Raw genomic sequence first — 19,271 nt, forward strand, 5'->3', positions numbered from 1 at the left:
GGGTGGGTGCCAACCCCTTGTTGTGAACAGTATCAAATCATATTTCCAATGACACAGTTCCCTGCAAACTCAACACAATCAGGAAAAATTCCGTTTCCATACATTGTTATTAATAATCCAGAAAAGATCATGTATAAAACAAAGCTGATCATCTTCCCAGACTCTCCCCTGTCCCTCCAACCATTCTTTCTTCTAATTAGCAGCAGAACACCACTATTCTTCCAGTCTTCCAAGCTAGAAGCCTTATGAGCCTCTTGAAAGTATCTCTGTACATCCTCCTCTGTTTCTGCCCTGTCAGCAAGTCCTGTCCTTTCTCCTCTTGCTGGCTACTATCTCTTGTCTTAAACATAATATATACTATTTCTGTCTAGTCTTCCTAAAACACCACTTCAGTCATGTCACTTCCTAATTTCAAAGCCTTCTTAATTTTTACTGCATCAATTGTAACCACTAATGCAATGGAGTTTCCAAGCCCTTCTTTTCCAACCCCAACAGGTCTTATTTCTCACAAGGCTTCAATAACCACTCTCTGCTCTAGGCAGGGTATTTATTCTGTAGCGGATCCCTGCAAAGTACTCGTTAGTACCTGTGCCTTTACTACCACTCAGTCATCTCCAAACCATTCTTTCCACCCATCCAAAACCCACCATTACTTAAAGCTCCAACTCAAGGATCAATTTTTCTATAAACACAGAATTCTCTATCTTTACACTTCTACTGAATTTAGGGCAGTATCATAGAGCTTAGTACTTATCTTCCTGTAACTATTTCTGGCAAACAAACTGGGCCATACACAATTTGCTGTATTTGCCAATGCCTAATACGACATTAGAAACAAAACAGGTTTTAATTAAACAAAGGCTGAGAGAGTAAAGTTATTATTATAGGATGAGGAATCAAAACCAAAATGTAGTATTTTCTCAGTCTGATTAACTTTCCCAAACATAAACTACTGCAGCTGCTATTAGAGGTAAGGAATCTATCTCCTTACACTACCTGATACTGCAAATAAATAAATTAGCATACAGGTTTATAGTTGGTCCCTTATGATCGCTTTTTTTTTTTTTTTTAAGATGGAATCTCACCCTGTCACCCCAGCTGGAGTGCAAATGGCGTGATCTTGGCTCACTGTAACCTCTGCCTCCCGGGTTCAAGTGATTCTCTTGCCTCAGCCTCCCGAGTAGATGGGATTACAGGTGCACGCCACCACACCTGACTAGTTTTTTGTATCTTTAGTAGAGACGGGGTTTCACCATGTTAGCCAGGCTGGTCTTGAACTCCTGACCTCATGATCCGCCTGCCTCGGCCTCCCAAAGTGCTGGGATTACAGGCGTGAGGCACTGTGCCCAACCCATATGACTGCTTTTAAAAATGTAAATGAAGTCATAGGAGGCTAACTATCTCTGTGTATACTACATTGTTTCTCTGTGCAAATTCAGATTTCACCTCTGCTCAATCTTGACTTCAACTGCTCCTCCCTAGTTCTGCGCCCCAGGCTTAAAGAATTCTTATACTAGAGTCTATATTTGTACAGTGCCTAAAATATGCCAGGAACTGGGTTAAGTGCTTTAGATATTATCACATTTAAACAATCCAGACATTTTGCGAGACAGCTACTACTGTTTTGCCTACTTTACAGATAACGAAAATAAAGCTACCTGGCCAAGGCTGTATGTCTAGTAAACGACAATGTCAAGATTCAAGCCTACATATTTTGATTGTTGCTCTCACTTCTCTAGATGTCTTGTGAAAAACATACTCTACCTATGCTTCTCAGTAAATTCAATCCAGTAATGAGCCACCCACAAGCCTCAGAACTTCAAAGTTCCCTCCCATCTTTTCTAAAGTTTCCCCTCTGGGTAAACAAAAGAAATAAAAACTTGCCTGTGCAACAAGTCTACTTTAAAACCAGAATCCAGAAAGAACCAGAAGGTTGGCAGTGCCAGTGAGTTGGATCATGTATATGAGATGTGTGAGTGTCAGATTAATATGTATAAAAGCAAAGCAGGGGCAGATCACCTTGGATTTAAACCCTGGGCCCACCACTTACTGGACATCTTACTACTATAGGCCTGTAATATCATCTCTCAGAGCCTCAGTTAATTTCTATAAAATTCATAGTGTTTTTGTTTGTTTTTGAGACAGGGTCTTATTCTGTCATCCAGGCTGGAGTGCAGTGGTGCAATTTCAGCTCACTGCAACCTGCACCTCCAGAGCTCAAGCAATCCTCCCACATCAGCCTCCTGAGTGGCTGGGACTACAGGCACATGCCACCACACCCAGCTAATTTCTGCCTTTCTTTTTTTTTTTTTTTTTTTGTAGAGATGGGGTTTCACCATGTTGCCCAGGTTGGTCTTGAACTCTTGGCATCACGCAATCCTCCCTCCTCAGCATCCCAAAGTGCTGGGATTACAGGCATGAACCACCATGCCTGGCCTAAATTAATAGATTTTTATAAGGATTAGATACTAACACGTTTAAAGCACACAGCACAGTGCTTGGAATAGACAAGTGAGCAATAAATGTTTTCTGCAGTTATATTTAGGGTTCAAGTGGAAAGTCTGAAAAGACAGGCAATGCAAAGCATTTTATCCTTTGATTTCTTTATCACCAGAAAGTCTAACAAATTAGAACATTTGTTAATGAGGCCCTAGGTCATGGCTTCAATCCCCATTTGAGGAAACTACATGTTGTCCACTTCATAGGCCACCAACTGGCTGTTTCATCTCAGCATCCCGTATCTGTGCTCCTGTCTAGGGTCATTCCCCAAAACAAAGATGACTAGCATTCTGTTTCTCTCTATACTTTCCCTGCCTAGACAATCCTCTCAGATTCACGCTACTACTAATTCTCAAAGTCCAGGCCACAGTGCTTCCAAATGGAATGTTGCTAACCCAATATCCATCCCAGAATAAAGTCTGTGAGCACTTGAAAAAATAAGTTAGTTGATAGAAATGCAAAGACTACCAGGAGCCAGGACAGAATCAGGAATTTCTGGAGTCAGTATTTTGGCCACTGGGAAGTACCTTAGATATAAGTACATCTTAAATCTCAACAAGGGGCCGGGCGTGGTGGCTTATGCCTATAATCCCAGCACTTCAGGAGGCTGAGGCGGGCAGATCTCTTGAGGTCAGGAGTTGGAGACCAGCCTGGGCAATGTGGCAAAACACTGTCTCTACTAAAAATACAAAAATTAGCTAGGTGTAGTGGTGCATGTCTATAATCCCAGCTACTCAGGTGGCTGAGGCAGGAGAATTGCGTGAACTCGGGAGGTGGAGGCTGCAGTGAGCCGAGATCATGCCACTGCACTCCAGTCTGGGCGACAGAGACTCTGTCTCCAAAAAAAATTTTTCAACAAAAAAAATCTGATAAAAGATTCTCACATCCCAGCACTTTGGGAGGCCGAGATGGGCGGATCACGAGGTCAGGAGATCGAGACCATCCTGGCTAACACGGTGAAACCCCGTCCCTACTAAAAATACAAAAACTAGCCGGGCGAGGTGGCGGGCGCCTGTAGTCCCAGCTACTCGGGAGGCTGAGGCAGGAGAATGGCGTAAACCTGGGAGACGGAGCTTGCAGTGAGCTGAGATCCAGCCACTGCACTCCAGTCCGGGCGACAGAGCGAGACTCCGCCTCAAAAAAAAAAAAAGATTCTCACAGTGGGGAGATATGAGCTGGGCCACAGCAGGGGGTCTTAGCCATTTGAAATAACTACTGACCCAAGCACTGATCCAGGATGCAATCAACCCATACAGAAATCTGAATCACAACACTATACTTGGTTTCATCTTGGTTCACAGTTTTATAAATATACAGCTAGCATAAGTATATTTCAAAATAAAATAAAGCTGAGAGAAATATAAGATCATAATTTTAAAATTCAAAAAGACCTCCAAGCAAAGTTTAAAAACTTACAAAGCATGAGTGGAATGTTCCAGCTTTGACATTCTGGTCATAACTCAGGTAATAAAGCTAGAAATCCTAGTAACAAAAGATCAAGGGATGAGGCTATACCTTTCATTAATTCATTCAATAAGTAATGAGTGCCTACATGGCTAAGCATTCTTCTAGAATATAGGGATATACCAGTAAACAACCTATGTTCCTGTCCTTACGGAATTTACAATCTAGTGGGAGGAAATACTGAATAATCAAATACAATGCCTAGTAGAAATAGTAATGTGTACTACAAAGAAAACACAAATAGGTAGAAAGACAGAGTGATGGGGTCATTTTAAATGGGTTAGTATATAATAATGACAGCAGATACTTAGGGCAGAGTGGGGGATAGGGTAATATTTTAGATGAGACAGCAAGGAAGGCCTCTCTGATCTGGTAATATTGAACCGACAAGAGAATATTTAGAGCAGACACGAGGTAACGGAATAAGTTATTCAAATTATCTTGTGGAAGGGAATTCTGGTCAGAGGGAAAAGCAAGCACAAAGCTCTAAGACAGGAACATGCTTGGTTTGGCTTGTTCAAACAACAGCAAAGACAAGGTGGCTGGGGAGCAGTGGGCACTAAGATAACAAGATAAGGTCAGAAAATGTTAGAAAAGTAGCCAGGGGCCATGGCACATAGAATAAAGAATTCTGAATTTATTTTGAGGAAGATGGACAGCTATTAGATAATTTTGTGCAGAGGAGTGGCATGGCATGACAAGTTTTAGAGAGATTATTCTGCCTATATTCAAGATAAAATGTAGAGGCCAACAGTAAAACCAAGTATGCCAGTCCAGAGGCTTCTGCATTCATCTTTGAACCCCAATGCCTAACACAGCATTTGGCATATAAACCCTAAGGTAAATACCAACAAGAATAATATTCTTTATCCTATGTCTTTAATATAATATTACTGGTAGTACACCAAACTCAGGTTTGAATCCCAGCTTAACCACTTTAGCTTTGTAACCTTGAAGCATACAACCTAATGTGAGCCTGACTTCCCTCATCAATAAAATGGAGATATCTCAGAGCTACTGTGCTGATTAAATGTAGCAAAATATATACAGCATTTAGCTAGGTGCCAAACACATAGTGAGGACTTAAAAAAAAACCCTCATAAAAGCAAAGTCCACATATCAGGAATATCAAGAGCTTAGTTATGGACATGTTAAATTTGAGATATTAGCACTATAAGTACAGATGGTAATTAGGCAATTGGATATGGGTCTGGAGTTTGGAGGAGGGAATAGGGCTGGAGAGAAAACTTTTGGGATTCAGACCATACATGGTATTTAAAGCCAAAGATGAAGGAAATAAGCCTAGTTAAGTGTAAAAAGAGAAGACCCAGTGACAGAGTCATTGGGTACTGAAACATGTACTCATTAGACAGCAAAGTAGAACTGAGAAGGAGTAATCAATGAGGTAGACAGAAAACTGAAAGTCATCATGAGATTTAGTGATATGGTATGCTGCTGGGGCAAAGGTCATATTAGAATGTCTTGAAAGAAGAAGAATAGGCCAGGCGCCATGGCTCACGCCTGTAATGCCAGCACTTTAGGAAGCCGAGGCGGGCGGGATCACGAGGTCAGGAGATTGAGACCATTCTGGCTAACACGGTGAAACCCCATCTCTACTAAAAATACAAAAAAAAATTAGCTGGGCATGGTGGCGGGTGCTTGTAGTCCCAGCTACTCAGGAGCCCGAGGCAGGAGAATGACATGAACCCGGGAGGCGGAGCTTGCAGTGAGCTGAGATTGTGCCACTGCACTCCAGCCTGGGTGACAGAGCAAGACTCCGTCTCAAAAAAAAAAGAAAGAAAGAAAGAAGAAGAAAAATGTTCGATGGGAAATTAAGACAATTTGTTAGGAAATTATGCTTAAAAAGCCAGAAGGAAATGGGGCTGTAGCTAAAAGTAGAAACAGGATTTAAAGCAGCGTTATTTTTATTTTATTTTATTTTTTTGAAGACAGAGTCGCGCTCTGTTGTTCTGTTGCCCAGGCTGGAGTGCAGTGGCGCCATCTCAGCTCACTGCAGTCTCTGCCTCCTGGGCTCAAGCAATTCTTGTGCCTCGGCCTCCCAGAGTGCTGGGATTACAGGCATGAGCCACCACCTCTGGATCTACGAAGGGCTCTTTTTTAAGGAATAAATAATAGCATAAATGCCAATGGGGTGGTTATAACAGAGATGGGAAAATTGATGATGTAATAGAGAAAAGGAGAACTGCTGTAGCATTATCCTTAAGGGACACAACATCAATTGAAATACAGAAGTGAAGGAGGCTGGCCTTAGCTAGGAGAACAGATAAAATTTATCTCTAGTAACAGAAGAGAAGATTCATCTACAGCATTCACAGATGCTGGTAGATGAAGAGATGTTTCAGAGACAGAGCTTATGAAAATTCTCTTATTTATCTTCTCAGCGCTTCGTTTTTTTCAGAGAAATAAGGAGTTAAGTTCAGCAACAGAGAGTGAAACAGGGCAGAAAGTGTTATAGTATAGTTTTGAAGAGTAAGAAAAAACTATGCAACTATCTAAGAGTGGGAGAATGAATGGGATAAAGAAATATAGGCTGGGCACAGTGGCTCACACATAATCCCAGCACTTTGGGAGGCTGAGATGGGCAGATCATTTGACCCTGGGAGTTCGAGACCAGCCTGGGCAACATGGCAAGACCCTGTCTCTCCAAAAAAAAAAAAATTAGCCAGGCATGGTGGCATGTTTCTGTGGTCCTAGTTACTCTAGGGGCTGAGGTGGGAAGATCACCTGAGCCCAGGATTTTGAGGCTGCAGTGAGCAGTATTTGTGCCACCACACTCTAGCCTGGAGTAAAATTAGCTGGCAGATTTTTCTCTGCGCTTAAGTTTGGCCCATGAGTGCAGGTAAACACATAAAGAGTAGGTGAAGATTTAGGGATAATCAGGATACTGGTAGTCAAACAAGTACAATTAAGAGAGAGAGCAGTGGCCGGGAGTAGTGGCTCACACCTGTAATTCCAGCACTTTGGGAGGCTGAGGCAGGTGGATCATGAGATCAGGAGTTCGAGACCAGCCTGGCCAAGATGGTGAAACCCCGTCTCTACAAAAATACGAAAAAATTAGCCAGACGAGGTGGTGGGCGACCGTAATCCCAGCTATTCGGGAGGTTTGAGGCAGAAGAATTGCTTGAACCCAGGAGCCAAGATCGCACCACTACACTCCAGCTTGGGCAACAGAGCAAGACTCTGTCAAAAAAAAAAAAAGAGAGAGAGAGAGACCAGCAGAGGACCTGAGAGTACACACAAGGGAGTGATAATGATGATCCGACAACGACAAAGCAGAGCTAAGTAGGGAAGTGAGTACATCAGGGGGATAAGGGAGAATGAAAAGGGGACAAGATCAACAGATCTTGATTGATCCTGGTGGAGTCTGTATATTAAAGAGAGTAAGGTGGAAAGATAGATAATGGTATTTGGAGAGTAAGATATCACAAGAAAAAGTTTCAGAATTACTACAGCATAAAACCAGATCCTTGGGACTCCTACATCTAATAAAAAATTTCAGTTCAGAGTAAGAATCCATATGTCAGAATTGAATGGCAGATAAGAGGATTAAAGGCAGATGATGAAATAAAGTTTAAGAATCTCTAGTTTTTTTCTGTATGGCAAAAACCATTAGAAAAGTCTAACTCCAAATTTAAGAAAAACAATAATTCAGGTTTGTTTTTTTTTTTTTTAGGATGCAATCTGATAGATAAAATAGCTGTTTTATGTTTTTTGGGTTTTTTTTTTTTTTTTTTTGAGACAGAGTCTCGCTCTTGTCACCCAGGTTGGAGTGCAGTGGCACAATCTCGGTATCTCAATGCACTGCAACCTCCGCCTCCTGGGTTCAAGCGATTTTCCTGTCTCAGCCTCCCAAGTGGCTGGGATTACAGGTGCCCACCACCATGCCTGGCTAATTTTTGAAATTTTAGTAGTACAAGCTGAAGCAGGTGGATCAGCTGAAGTCAGGAGTTCAAGACCAGCTTGGCCAACATGGCGAAACCCTGTCTCTACTAAAAAGTACAAAAATTAGCCAGGCATGGTGGTGCATGCCTGTAGTCCCAGCTACTTGGGAGGCTGCGGCACAAGAATCACTTGAACCCGGGAGGCAGAGGTTGCAGTGAGCCGAAATTGCACCACTGCACTCCTGCCTGGGTGATAGAATGAGACCTTGTCTCAAAAACAAAACAAAACAAAAGACTCAACCCTTATTTTCCATGGTATCCAGTTTGGCCACTTAATTATTCAGGTTATAGTCATGGAATCTAGAGTCCTATACTTTTCTGCTTACAAAATTAAATGTATAAAGTAACTTAAGCTAAAATTAAGTGCCATTTTCTTTAGTTTATACCTTGATGCCACAATTAAACAACTTCTGCATTCCCCAAACGTGGAGACGTCATTACTTTAAAAAGAAAAAACAACTTTCACATTTACAGATTTCACAGCAAATCATCACCCAAACAAGTAAACATCCTTCTGTATATTCTTATCTACTTTTCAAATCTACTCTAAAATATTACATTCTATCTGTTGAGCAGTTAAATACACGATTAAAATCATACATTTTGGTAGCCTGAAAAAAATGAATCTTGGTTTTCATTCTAAAGGGAAAAAATAAACCATGATATATATATATATATATAAATCTATTAAATTAATACCAAGTTTGAATGATGACAATTATTTACTCACCTCCTTAATAGCATCTTCATTAGGGAGCATAGAACATAAACATGTGATATACGCTTGCTGGAAAGATGACACATTTGAAATTTCTTTAGATTCTGCACATAGTTTTGATAAAGCAGTAGCCTGGGGGATGCAGTTAGATTTCAACAAATGTTTTATTCGCATTTGCAGAAAGGAAGGTCCTTCTTGTGCAATCAATTTATTGACTAGAAAAAAATGAAAAATAAAACAGTTTGACAACATACCACATAACATGTCAGATTTGTTAAGATGAACATTTCAGATCTTTTTATTTGATTTTTTTTTTTTTTTTTTTTTTTGAGACGGAGTTTCGCTCTGTCGCCCAGGCTGGAGTGCAGTGGCCGGATCTCAGCTCACTGCAAGCTCCGCCTCCCGGGTTTACGCCATTCTCCTGCCTCAGCCTCCCAAGTAGCTGGGACTACAGGCGCCCGCCACCTCGCCCGGCTAGTTTTTTGGTATTTTTTTAGTAGAGACAGGGTTTCACCGTGTTAGCCAGGATGGTCTCGATCTCCTGACCTCGTGATCCACCCGTCTCGGCCTCCCAAAGTGCTGGGATTACAGGCTTGAGCCACCGCGCCCGGCCTTTATTTGATTTTTAATAAAAATTTAGTTTACATAAATGGGAAGTTTATTCTGGTCTCAATATTCATCTAACAGAGATGAGAGCAAAATTAAGAAATAGTGAAATGAACTATAAGCATAAATGCAAGAAATGAAGCAAGTAACCTAAGTAATATTAACAACTATCAACTGAATGCTTATGAGACATCAAGTTTTAAGCTGCATATTTTTATATACCTTTCATTTATTCTTCACACCACCACCAAGGCAAGTATTATTATCCCCAGTCTAAGGTTAGGAAAATTAATATTCACAGAAGTTAGGTAACTTGCCAAGGATTCCAAAGCCAGTGGTGCTCTTTCCTCTAAACCAGGCATTTCTCAAAGTGTGTTCCACCGACCAAAAGACCTGAGAGATAGTCCTAGAAAAAAAAAGGATTCCTTGGTCAAATCTCTGAACAGTCCTGCAATAAAGAAAACTGTTCACTTTTATTTGAAAACCCAATGTTTCTCAAACTGATTTGACCAGAGAACCCTTTTATACATATTAGTAACCTGTAAAACATGTGTTCCTGGTTCAGTACACACTTTGGAAAATGCTACTCTGAAAGCGTCAGAAGTACTGAAGCTCAGTACTTCTGTACTTCTGTACTTCTGAGCCATACTGAATATTAGGCACTTGGCATTGACTGAACAGTGCTCTGGATGAGCCCTCAATTTTCGAATAGTAAATATCCAACAAGTATGTGACATCACTACATAATATTACTTAAAGAATAGAGGTGAGAATATTGCATGTCAAGCCAAGTGGTGAGTAAACAAACTGTTTTAGGTGGTTAATCTAAAACAGTATCTCTCAGACTTGAAAGTGCCCTCTGGATCACCTGGGGAGCTTATTAAAATGCAGATTCTGATTTATTAGGTCTGGGACCTGAAATTTTGCTTTTGTAACAAGCTCCCAGGTGGTGTGTGTGTGTGTCTGTCTGTCTGTCTAGAGTAGCAATCGTTTATACTAAGGATAAACGACTGGCCCAATTTTAACTACATATCAGAATCAATCGTAAAATTATCCTTTAAAAAAAATAAAGAAAACAATATAGATATAATCACAGATTTCAAAAGGACACAAAAAGCTATACAGTTAAAGTTTTTATCCCTCCTACCCTGACCCCAGTGCTCTGGTTTCCCACCCTGAGAAACAACAAGTTTCCAATTTCTTGTTTATCCTTCCAGAAATATTCTGAGTATGGAAACCATTTTCTTTTGCCACTTAATATATAATACAGGTTACTCTATCATCTGTACAGTTAGAGCTACCTTCTTATTTTTAACAACTGAATAGCATTCAGTGGTATGGATGTACTATATTTAACTAATCCCCTACTGATACACTTGCAGGCTGTTTCCAATCTCTGTCAATCATCAATAATGCTGCGACTTACAACCCTATATATAGGTCATCTGAAACACGTGAATAAATCTACAGAACAAATTCTTAGATGCGGAATTGCTAAAGGCTCTGTTCATTTGTAATACTGACTTATACTGCCAAATTGCTCTCCAAAAATTGTACCAATTTATATTCCCATCAGCAATATGTAAGTGCCCATTTCCTAAGGCACTTCAAAAAGTTCTGGATTCCAGAGCTCCAACTCTGGAGATTATGATTTAGCAAGTGGAGTCTGGACCTTGGGATGTATGTTTTTTGGTTTTAAATCCCACAGATACTCTAATATGTAGCCAAGGTCAAAAAGCATGGAGGGAAAACAGGTCACAATCACTTGGACTTTTCCCTTTTCGTCCAACAGTTACTAAATTCCACAAGATGAACTCACAATCATACCCTTCACTCACATAGCTCCTTATTCCTTACTTCTATTTTCAGCAATGATATTCTCTCAATTATGCAACAATAAAATTTTGGCATTATCCTTCCTTGATACTTCCTTTCCTCATGGAAATCAACTTAGTTATTATGTCCTAGCAATTCTTTTCTAATCATCTCCAATCTAATTCATGCCTATTAGTTCCTGTCATGTCTCCCCTATATCCTGTTCTGCCTAACATCAGATTCTGCTCTATTTATCTGCCATATGAGGTTGTAAGCGATTCTGCAAATCCCACAGGAAACAACGTACCTGATAACAGGCGTATTACCTATACAACCTATCGCCTTACAAATTCCCACAGCATTTTACTTCTTTCCCCACATTTAGTTTTCTCTAAGAACAGTGATAAGGGATTATAGTGTACAAAGGTTAACATTTCAGGCTTTAGAATCACTGATCTGAGGTTGAAACCTGATTCTGACACATAGCTGTGAGACCCTTGGACAAATTAACTGACCTCTCTGAGACTCAAGTTTCTTCATCTGTAAAAAGGTTAGTTATATCCATCTCACATGGATGAACAAATTAAAGAAATACTAGAGATGCAGATAAGACTCACCACAAGGCCAGACATAAGAGTAAATGTTCAATAGTACTTACTATTGTCTCTGATATCTCCTTTATTACACTGTCAGCAATTTGTGAACAAATATCGCCGGGCGCGGTGGCTCAAGCCTGTAATCCCAGCACTTTGGGAGGCCGAGACGGGCGGATCACAAGGTCAGGAGATCGAGATCATCCTGGCTAACACGGTGAAACCCCGTCTCTACTAAAAACTACAAAAAACTAGCCGGGCGACGTGGCGGCGCCTGTAGTCCCAGCTACCCGGGAGGCTGAGACAGGAGAATGGCGTGAACCCGGGAGGCGGAGCTTGCAGTGAGCTGAGATCCGGCCACAGCGCTCCAGCCTGGGTGACAGAGCGAGACTCTGTCTCAAAAAAAAAAAAAAACAAACAAATATCATGTCTCGTTAGCCTTTGTATTCCCTACAGCTTAGTGCACAAGGCCTTGTATATTACAGGTGTTTAATTAAACCATGCACTTAGCAACCGAAGGGTCATCACTCTCCAATCAAAAACGTTTTAATGTCATCTCACCTGGGCTGAAATTCTGCCTCCACAATTTTAACTACGTGGTCTTGGGTATGTGTAATCTCTCACCTGTTTCATGGATTAAATGAGATATGAAAGCACAAATACAGTGCCCAACACAGAGCAGGCACTCTGAAAACCATAGCTATTATTTTCTATGCGGTAAGCTATTTTATTCAATAATTATAACTATAGTTAAACTGCTGCTAAATCAATTTTAACATATAGCTCAATCTTGTATTTTACAAATCACTTGAAGATATCAATCTTTAAATTTCTTTACCGAAAGGAAATCTACCATATGCTTCAATATTTAAAACAATGTCTCCCAATCGTAATCTTTTCTGTATCTCATTTCTTCAAACATTTCAATAAAAAAATTTGTTTTAGTTTTTATACCCTCCCTTCCATCCAAATTTAACAATTGAACTGGTTTGCCATATTTCTTTGCCTTCTCTTTTTCAGAACCATTTAAATGAAAGGTGCAGACATCATGACACTTCATCTTATACTATATACTTCATTATGTAAAAAGAGTAACACTTAAGATCCAGTTGAAAAACAGTTCTGCCAGGCACGGTGGTGCACACCTGTAATCACAGCACTTTGGGAGGCTAAGCGGATGGATCATCTGCAGTCAGGAGTTCGAGACCAGCATGACCAACATGGTGAAAACTCATCTCTACTAAAGACAAAAAATTAGCCGGGTGTGGTGGCACATGCCTGTAATCCCAGCTACTTGGGAGGCTGAGGCAGGAGAATCACTTGAACCCAGGAGGTGGAAGCTGCAGTGAGCCGAGGTCACGCCATTGTACTCTAGCCTGGGCAACAAGAGTGAAACTCGTCTTTAGAAAAAAAAAAAAAAAAGAGGCCGGGCGTAGTGGCTCATGCCTGCAATTCCAGCACTTTGGGAAGCTGAGGCCAGATCACCTGAGGTCAGGAGTTCAAGATCAGCCTGACCAACATGGAGAAACCCCGTCTCTACTAAAAATACAAAATTAGCTGGGCATGGTGGCACATGCCTGTAATCCCAGCTATTCAGGAGGCTAAGGCAGGAGAATTGCTTAAACGCTGAGGCGGAGGTTGTGGTGAGCTGAGATTGCGCCATTGCACTCCAGCCTAGGTAACAAGAACGAAACTCCATCTCAAAAAAAAAAAAGAAAAACAGCTCTTCCATGGTGTCTTTACTGATCATGTCACATGAATGTCAGGTAAAAGTATCAACAATTGGCACTTATTACAGAAGACAATCAGTGATATGAACATCACTGCTTTTTGGTATCAAATACATTAAATATCTGGTCTGCAGGGGCAGCAGAGATATAAAGAAAGCTTTTTAATCTTTTGACCCAAAATTAGATTAAGGGTCAACTGTGAAAGGAGGCAGGTTACATGTTACCCACCACTTATACTGTGGTCCTCAACATAATTCCTTAGATATGGAGGTTATCATGTACCTATTCAGAGTCTTAAAGATAGTGGGTGCTTAATTAATATTTACTGAATAGACAAGACACCAAGAATGTTAGGTAAGCAATGCTTCTCCCCATTTACTGATGTTTTTTCTATGTTAAAAATGATTAATTACTGTTAACTCCAGATGTGGGGTGACATAGTTGATTAGTATATCAGGGGAAAATACACTAAGGGTGTTTAACTCAACCCCACCCTTTCTCCCTCTTGAGCTTGGGCCTGCCTGCACAAAACATGCAATCTCCTCTGCCCCAGTCAAAGACTTATCTGGATAGGAATCTGCCCAATTCTGGGATGTTTCTGAAATTATCTGGCTCTAACAGCTTTTGTCAATAACAAAGGTGTTATTTTAGCCTCCATCTATCTACATTTATAAAGGGATGCCGTTTATTGAGGACCTCAACGGAAACAATTAACACCAATCTTTTTCTATTTAACAGCTCTTTTACTTATTCTTTTTTTTTCTTGTCAGTGCAACTGGTAATGATCAGAGGAAACGGATCAAGAGAAAATCTAAGCGCCTTTATGCCCATCTTCTCACTATACAGAGAGGTCCAAACACCATGTATATGGTAGGTGCTCAAGCTGGGTGAATGGATAAGCTAACTGGGATATTTTAAAGGATCAACAATCAAATGGCTACTTCTAAGACCTAAAGACAATCTTAAAATGTGTAATAATTATTCTAAAATCTGTTTTTATAGCAAAAAATGTACTTAATAGAGTGTAATCCTTTGAACTTTCCACTAACTTGACGGAAATGAAGTTACAATTGTTGGCTATATCAAACAAAATATTTTGTGTATCTAAAATCCAAGTATCAATTCAAATCCATAATTTTCCTGGTCTTCGACTGACAATTTCGCAAATAAAAAATTTCATTCTGGCTGGGTATGGTGGTTCATGCCTGTAATCCCAGCACTTTGGGAGGCTAAGGCAGAAGAATCTCTTGAGCTCAGAAGTTCAAGACCAGCCTAGGCAATATAGTAAGACCCCCATATCCACAAGAAATAGAAAAAGTAACTGTGCACAGTGGTGCATGCCTATAGTCCCAGTTCCTTGTGAGGCAGAGGCAGGAGGATCACTTGAGCCTGAAAGGTAGAGACTGCAGTGAGCCATAATTGTGCCACTCCAGCCTGGGTGGCAGAGTGAAACCTTGTCTCAAAACAAAACAAAACAAAAGCAACAAAACTTCATTCTTTGCATCTCTCTTTTATAAAACAATGAATTCCAATTATTTCCTATATATAGAAGAAAAAAGAAATTTTTTTCACGGCCCTCGGTTGTTGCAGTCAATAAAAAAGATATAAGCAGGCCGGGCACAGAGGCTTGTGCCTATAATCCCAGCACTTTGGGAGGCCAAAGTGGGTGGATCACAATGTCAGGAGTTCGAGACCAATCTGACCAACATGGTGAAGCCCCATCTCTACTAAAAACACAAAACTTAGCCAGGCGTGGTGGCACGCGCCCGTAATCCCAGCTACTCAGGAGGCTGAGGCAGGAGAATCACTTGAGCCCAGGAGGCGGAGGTTGCAGTGAGCCGAAATGCTGCCACTGCACTCCAGCCTGAGCAACAGAGCAAAACTCTGTCTCAAAAAAAAAAAAAAAAAAAAACAAGAAAAGTATAAGCAAAGCTCTACCACACACCAAAGATTACAGCAGATTATTCATTTCTATCTCAGGAACTTTGTATGAACATTGTTACTCAACGCAAAATTTAAAAATGAGTGCAGGCCGGGCGCGGTGGCTCAAGCCTGTAATCCCAGCACTTTGGGAGGCCGAGACAGGCGGATCACGAGGTCAGGAGATTGAGACCATCCTGGCTAATACGGTGAAACCCCGTCTCTACTAAAAAAATACAAAAAACTAGCCGGGCGAGGTGGCGGGCGCCTGTAGTCCCAGCTACTCCGGAGGCTGAGGCAGGAGAATGGCGTCAACCCGGGAGGCGGAGCTTGCAGTGAGCTGAGATCCGGCCACTGCACTCCAGCCCGGGCGACAGAGCGAGACTCCGTCTCAAAAAAAAAAAAAAAAAATGAGTGCAAAAACTAACAATGCAAGAATCCTTACTTAAGCAAAACATTAAATGCTAATGGTTAATTTTTACTGCTCAAAGCAGAAAGACTAGGTATATACACAAGTGAAATTCCCAAAATTTTAACCCATAATCAATTCCAACTTTCTCAGAACTAAATCCTCATCCAATATAGTCTTAAGACTTACCTTCCTCTGTTTCCACTGGCTGTTGAGACAGAATTTTAAGAAGAACTGGGTTTTTCCACACCCCTTCCTTGGTAACATGAACCAATATTTGTAGGTTATTATTCCCAAATTCCAATAATGCATCATGTGACTCCTAGAACAAGAACAGCATACCCAGAAAATAAGTTAACAATATAAAAATTAGTTTTGCCTTTTCAACATATCTGATACACCTAGGAACTGAAAGAATCTATACTTTGGATTTCCTGAAAATAAGTAACCAAAACCAAAAAGACTATCCTTAAAGCCTTGTGAAATTCTGTTGCAGTTTTTTTTTGTTTTTTTTTGTTTTAAAAGACAGAATCTTACTCTGTCACCCAGGCTGGAGTGCAGTGGTGTGATCTTGGCTCACTGCAACCTCCAGCCCCTGGGTTCAAGTAATTATCCTACCTCAGCCTCCCGAGTAGCTGGAATTACAGGCGTCTGTCACCACGCTCAGCTAATTTTTGTATTTTTAGTAGAGACAGGGTTTCACTACCTTGGCCAGGCTGGTCTTGAACTCCTGACCTCATGATCCACCCGCCTTGGCCTCCCAACGTGCTGGGATTACAGGCGTGAGCCACCGCGTCCAGCCTCTGTTGCTGTTTTTTTAAAAAAAAAAACCAGGGGCCGGGCGCGGTGGCTCAAGCCTGTAATCCCAGCACTTTGGGAGGCCGAGGCGGGCGGATCACAAGGTCAGGAGATCGAGACCATCCTGGTTAACATGGTGAAACCCCGTCTCTACTAAAAAATACAAAAAAACTAGCCGGGCGAGGTGGCGGGCGCCTGTAGTCCCAGCTACTCGGGAGGCTGAGGCAGGAGAATGGCGTGAACCCGGGAGGCGGAGCTTGCAGTGAGCTGAGATCTGGCCAGTGCACTCCAGCTTGGGTGACAGAGCGAGACTCCGTCTCAAAAAAAAAAAAAAAACTAGGATGGGGCCAGGCACAGTGGCTCATGCCTGTGATCCTAGCACTTTGGGAGGCCGAGGTGGGTGGATCACCTGAGGTCAGGAGTTCAAGACCAGTGTGGCCAACATGACAAAACTCTGTCTCTACTAAAAATACAAAAAATTAGCCAGGCGTGGTGGCGCCAGCCTATAGTTCCAGCTATTCAGGAGGCTGAGGCAGGAGAATCACTTGAGCCTGCGAGGCGGAGGTTGCAGTAAGCCATGATTGTGCCACTGCACTCCAGCCTGGGTGACAGATCAAGACTCCGTCTCAAAAATAAACAAATAAATAACTAGGATGTTTTCACTAAGTAAAAGAGTGCCTTTAAAATGTTTTCCTGAATTCCTCCCTGGTAAAATTATCACCACAATTCAAGATAGGTGATATGTTGCATTACTGTTGGATATTTGGAGTACCCTACTATTAGGATCACTCATATTACTAGCAGACTCTGAAGACTTGAAAGATAGCCCTGGTGGAGGCTGATTTAATTATTTTTTGGTTTTTTGTTTGTTCGTTTCCTTTGGAGATGGAATTTCTCTCTTTTTGCCCAAGATGGAGTGCAATGGCGTGATCTTGGCTCACTGCAACCTCTGCCTCCCAGGTTCAAGCAATTCTCCTACCTAAACCTCCCAAGTACCTGGGATTACAGGCACCTGCCACTACACCTGGCTAATTTCTGCATTTTTTAGTAGAGATGAGGTTTCGCGACGTTGGCCCAGGCTGGTCTTAAACTCCTGACCGCAGGTGATCCACGTGCCTCAGACTCCCAAAGTGTTGGGATTAAAGGCATGAGCCACTGTGTCCGTTGATTTAATTATTTTAAAGCCACCGGTGCTGCTTTCTTTTAAAGAATTCTGCAGTATTCACACAAGCTGCCTATTCCTCTAACAGGAATTACAGGAGTATTACTTAGTGACACAAATCGTTAAATAATTGCTTTAATTCGTCTAAAAACTTGCTATTTAAATGATAGGTGACTCTAAAATCTAAGTTATTAGCTCAGCAAACAAACAAAATGTATTTTCCAATAGTTTGTTCATTAAAGTTCAAGGGTGAGGGAAAAGGAGTCAGAAAATTAATTCAGTATAAGTGATGAGGTATATATCTCACCGTCCTCTACTACTACTGAGGATTATTGATTATGATGAGCTTGTTCCCATGTTCTAAAATTCTTACTTGTTTCCCTTATTTTAAACTGCTGAAATTCTCTAGCAACATGAGCTTCCATTTATGTCAACATTTCTTTGGAAACTATAAGCCAAAAATGTTCACAGGCCTAAGAATATAGTTTAGTATTCACTCAAGTGAAAACTACAAGGTATAAAGTCTCCCCCATCTGCATTTGCTGCCTTGTCCATTTATAATATAAAATAAGAAAAATTAAGGGTTTTTATCTTTTGGATTTCAACAGGGATCATGTCTTAACATTTATTTGTACCCCTACTACATTTATTTACTGAATACATGTTAAAAAATATATCCTACACATCTGATAAACCTGAAAAGGCTTACACACTTTTAAGCTGAAAAGTGGAAAAAGAGGCAACTATTTTATTCAAGCAAGCTATCTAAGAAAAGAATAAAGAAATGTGAGAGATTTCTCTCTAAAAAGGATAGAGGTTGAGTATCCCTAATCCAAAAATCTGAAATCCAAAACGTTCCCCAAATCCCAAACTTTCTAAGCATCAACATGATGCTCAAAAGAAATGCTCACTGGAGCATTTCGGATTTCCAGATTAGGGATACTGAACTACTAAGTATAATGCAAATATTCCAAAATCCAAAATACTCCCAAGTATTTGAGATATAGGATACTGGAACAGTATTAATATAGTAGTAATAGTCCTAATTAGGATTTGCCCTTCTAGAATGCCATATGCCAGAACAAAACGACTGGCAGGATTCAGAACACAGAGTGACAAAAATCAAAGTGCTACACATGAGAGATGATTTCAGCAGCTGTACAGATATGTGAGATATTAGTACTGCATTACAGGGATTTAAATAGGCCAAGAACATGACAAAGAATCCTCTTCTCACTAAAGAGAACATTATATCATTTCATTTTGGGTTATGCATTCCAGAGGAAAGAAATGTTCAGATAATGAAGTGTGTCTGTTAATATGCATGTCTTTATTTGTGCCTACATGAAACAGGTCTAAGCTGCTATAACAGGTCTAAGCTGTGTCCTCAAGGAAGTGGTTAACAAAGCAAGCTCAGGGTTTGAAATCTGTGTGTAACTTTGGCCAAGCTAATTAACTTCTCTTCAACTGTCTCCCCATTTGTAAATGGAGATTCAAATAATCCTCACACTATAAGGTTTGTAATTTGATTAGAAGATATAAAACAAGAAACATGTAGTATAAAGCAGTGATTGGTACATAATTAGTGATCAATA

At 40.8% G+C, this 19,271-nt stretch overlaps 1 protein-coding gene across 2 annotated transcripts in view; it reads right to left on the reverse strand.

Annotated features, from left to right (window-relative positions):
* RLF (RLF zinc finger) overlaps positions 1–19,271 on the reverse strand; it is an 89,511-nt gene that overhangs the window by 37,620 nt on the left and 32,620 nt on the right. Inside the window, exons 4-5 of one of the 2 annotated variants that reach the window (XM_033226964.1) lie at positions 15,906–16,038; positions 8,656–8,858 (exon numbers count right to left, since the gene is read on the reverse strand). In XM_033226964.1, coding sequence (XP_033082855.1) covers positions 8,656–8,858; positions 15,906–16,038 — 336 coding nt within the window. Of the gene's footprint in view, positions 1–8,655; positions 8,859–9,471; positions 9,606–15,905; positions 16,039–19,271 lie in introns of those variants that run through there. The other variant, XM_033226965.1, reaches the window with a different exon arrangement.

Source organism: Trachypithecus francoisi, unplaced genomic scaffold, assembly GCF_009764315.1.
Source record: "Trachypithecus francoisi isolate TF-2019V2 unplaced genomic scaffold, Tfra_2.0 Lachesis_group12, whole genome shotgun sequence".
Taxonomy (NCBI): Eukaryota; Metazoa; Chordata; class Mammalia; order Primates; family Cercopithecidae; genus Trachypithecus; species Trachypithecus francoisi.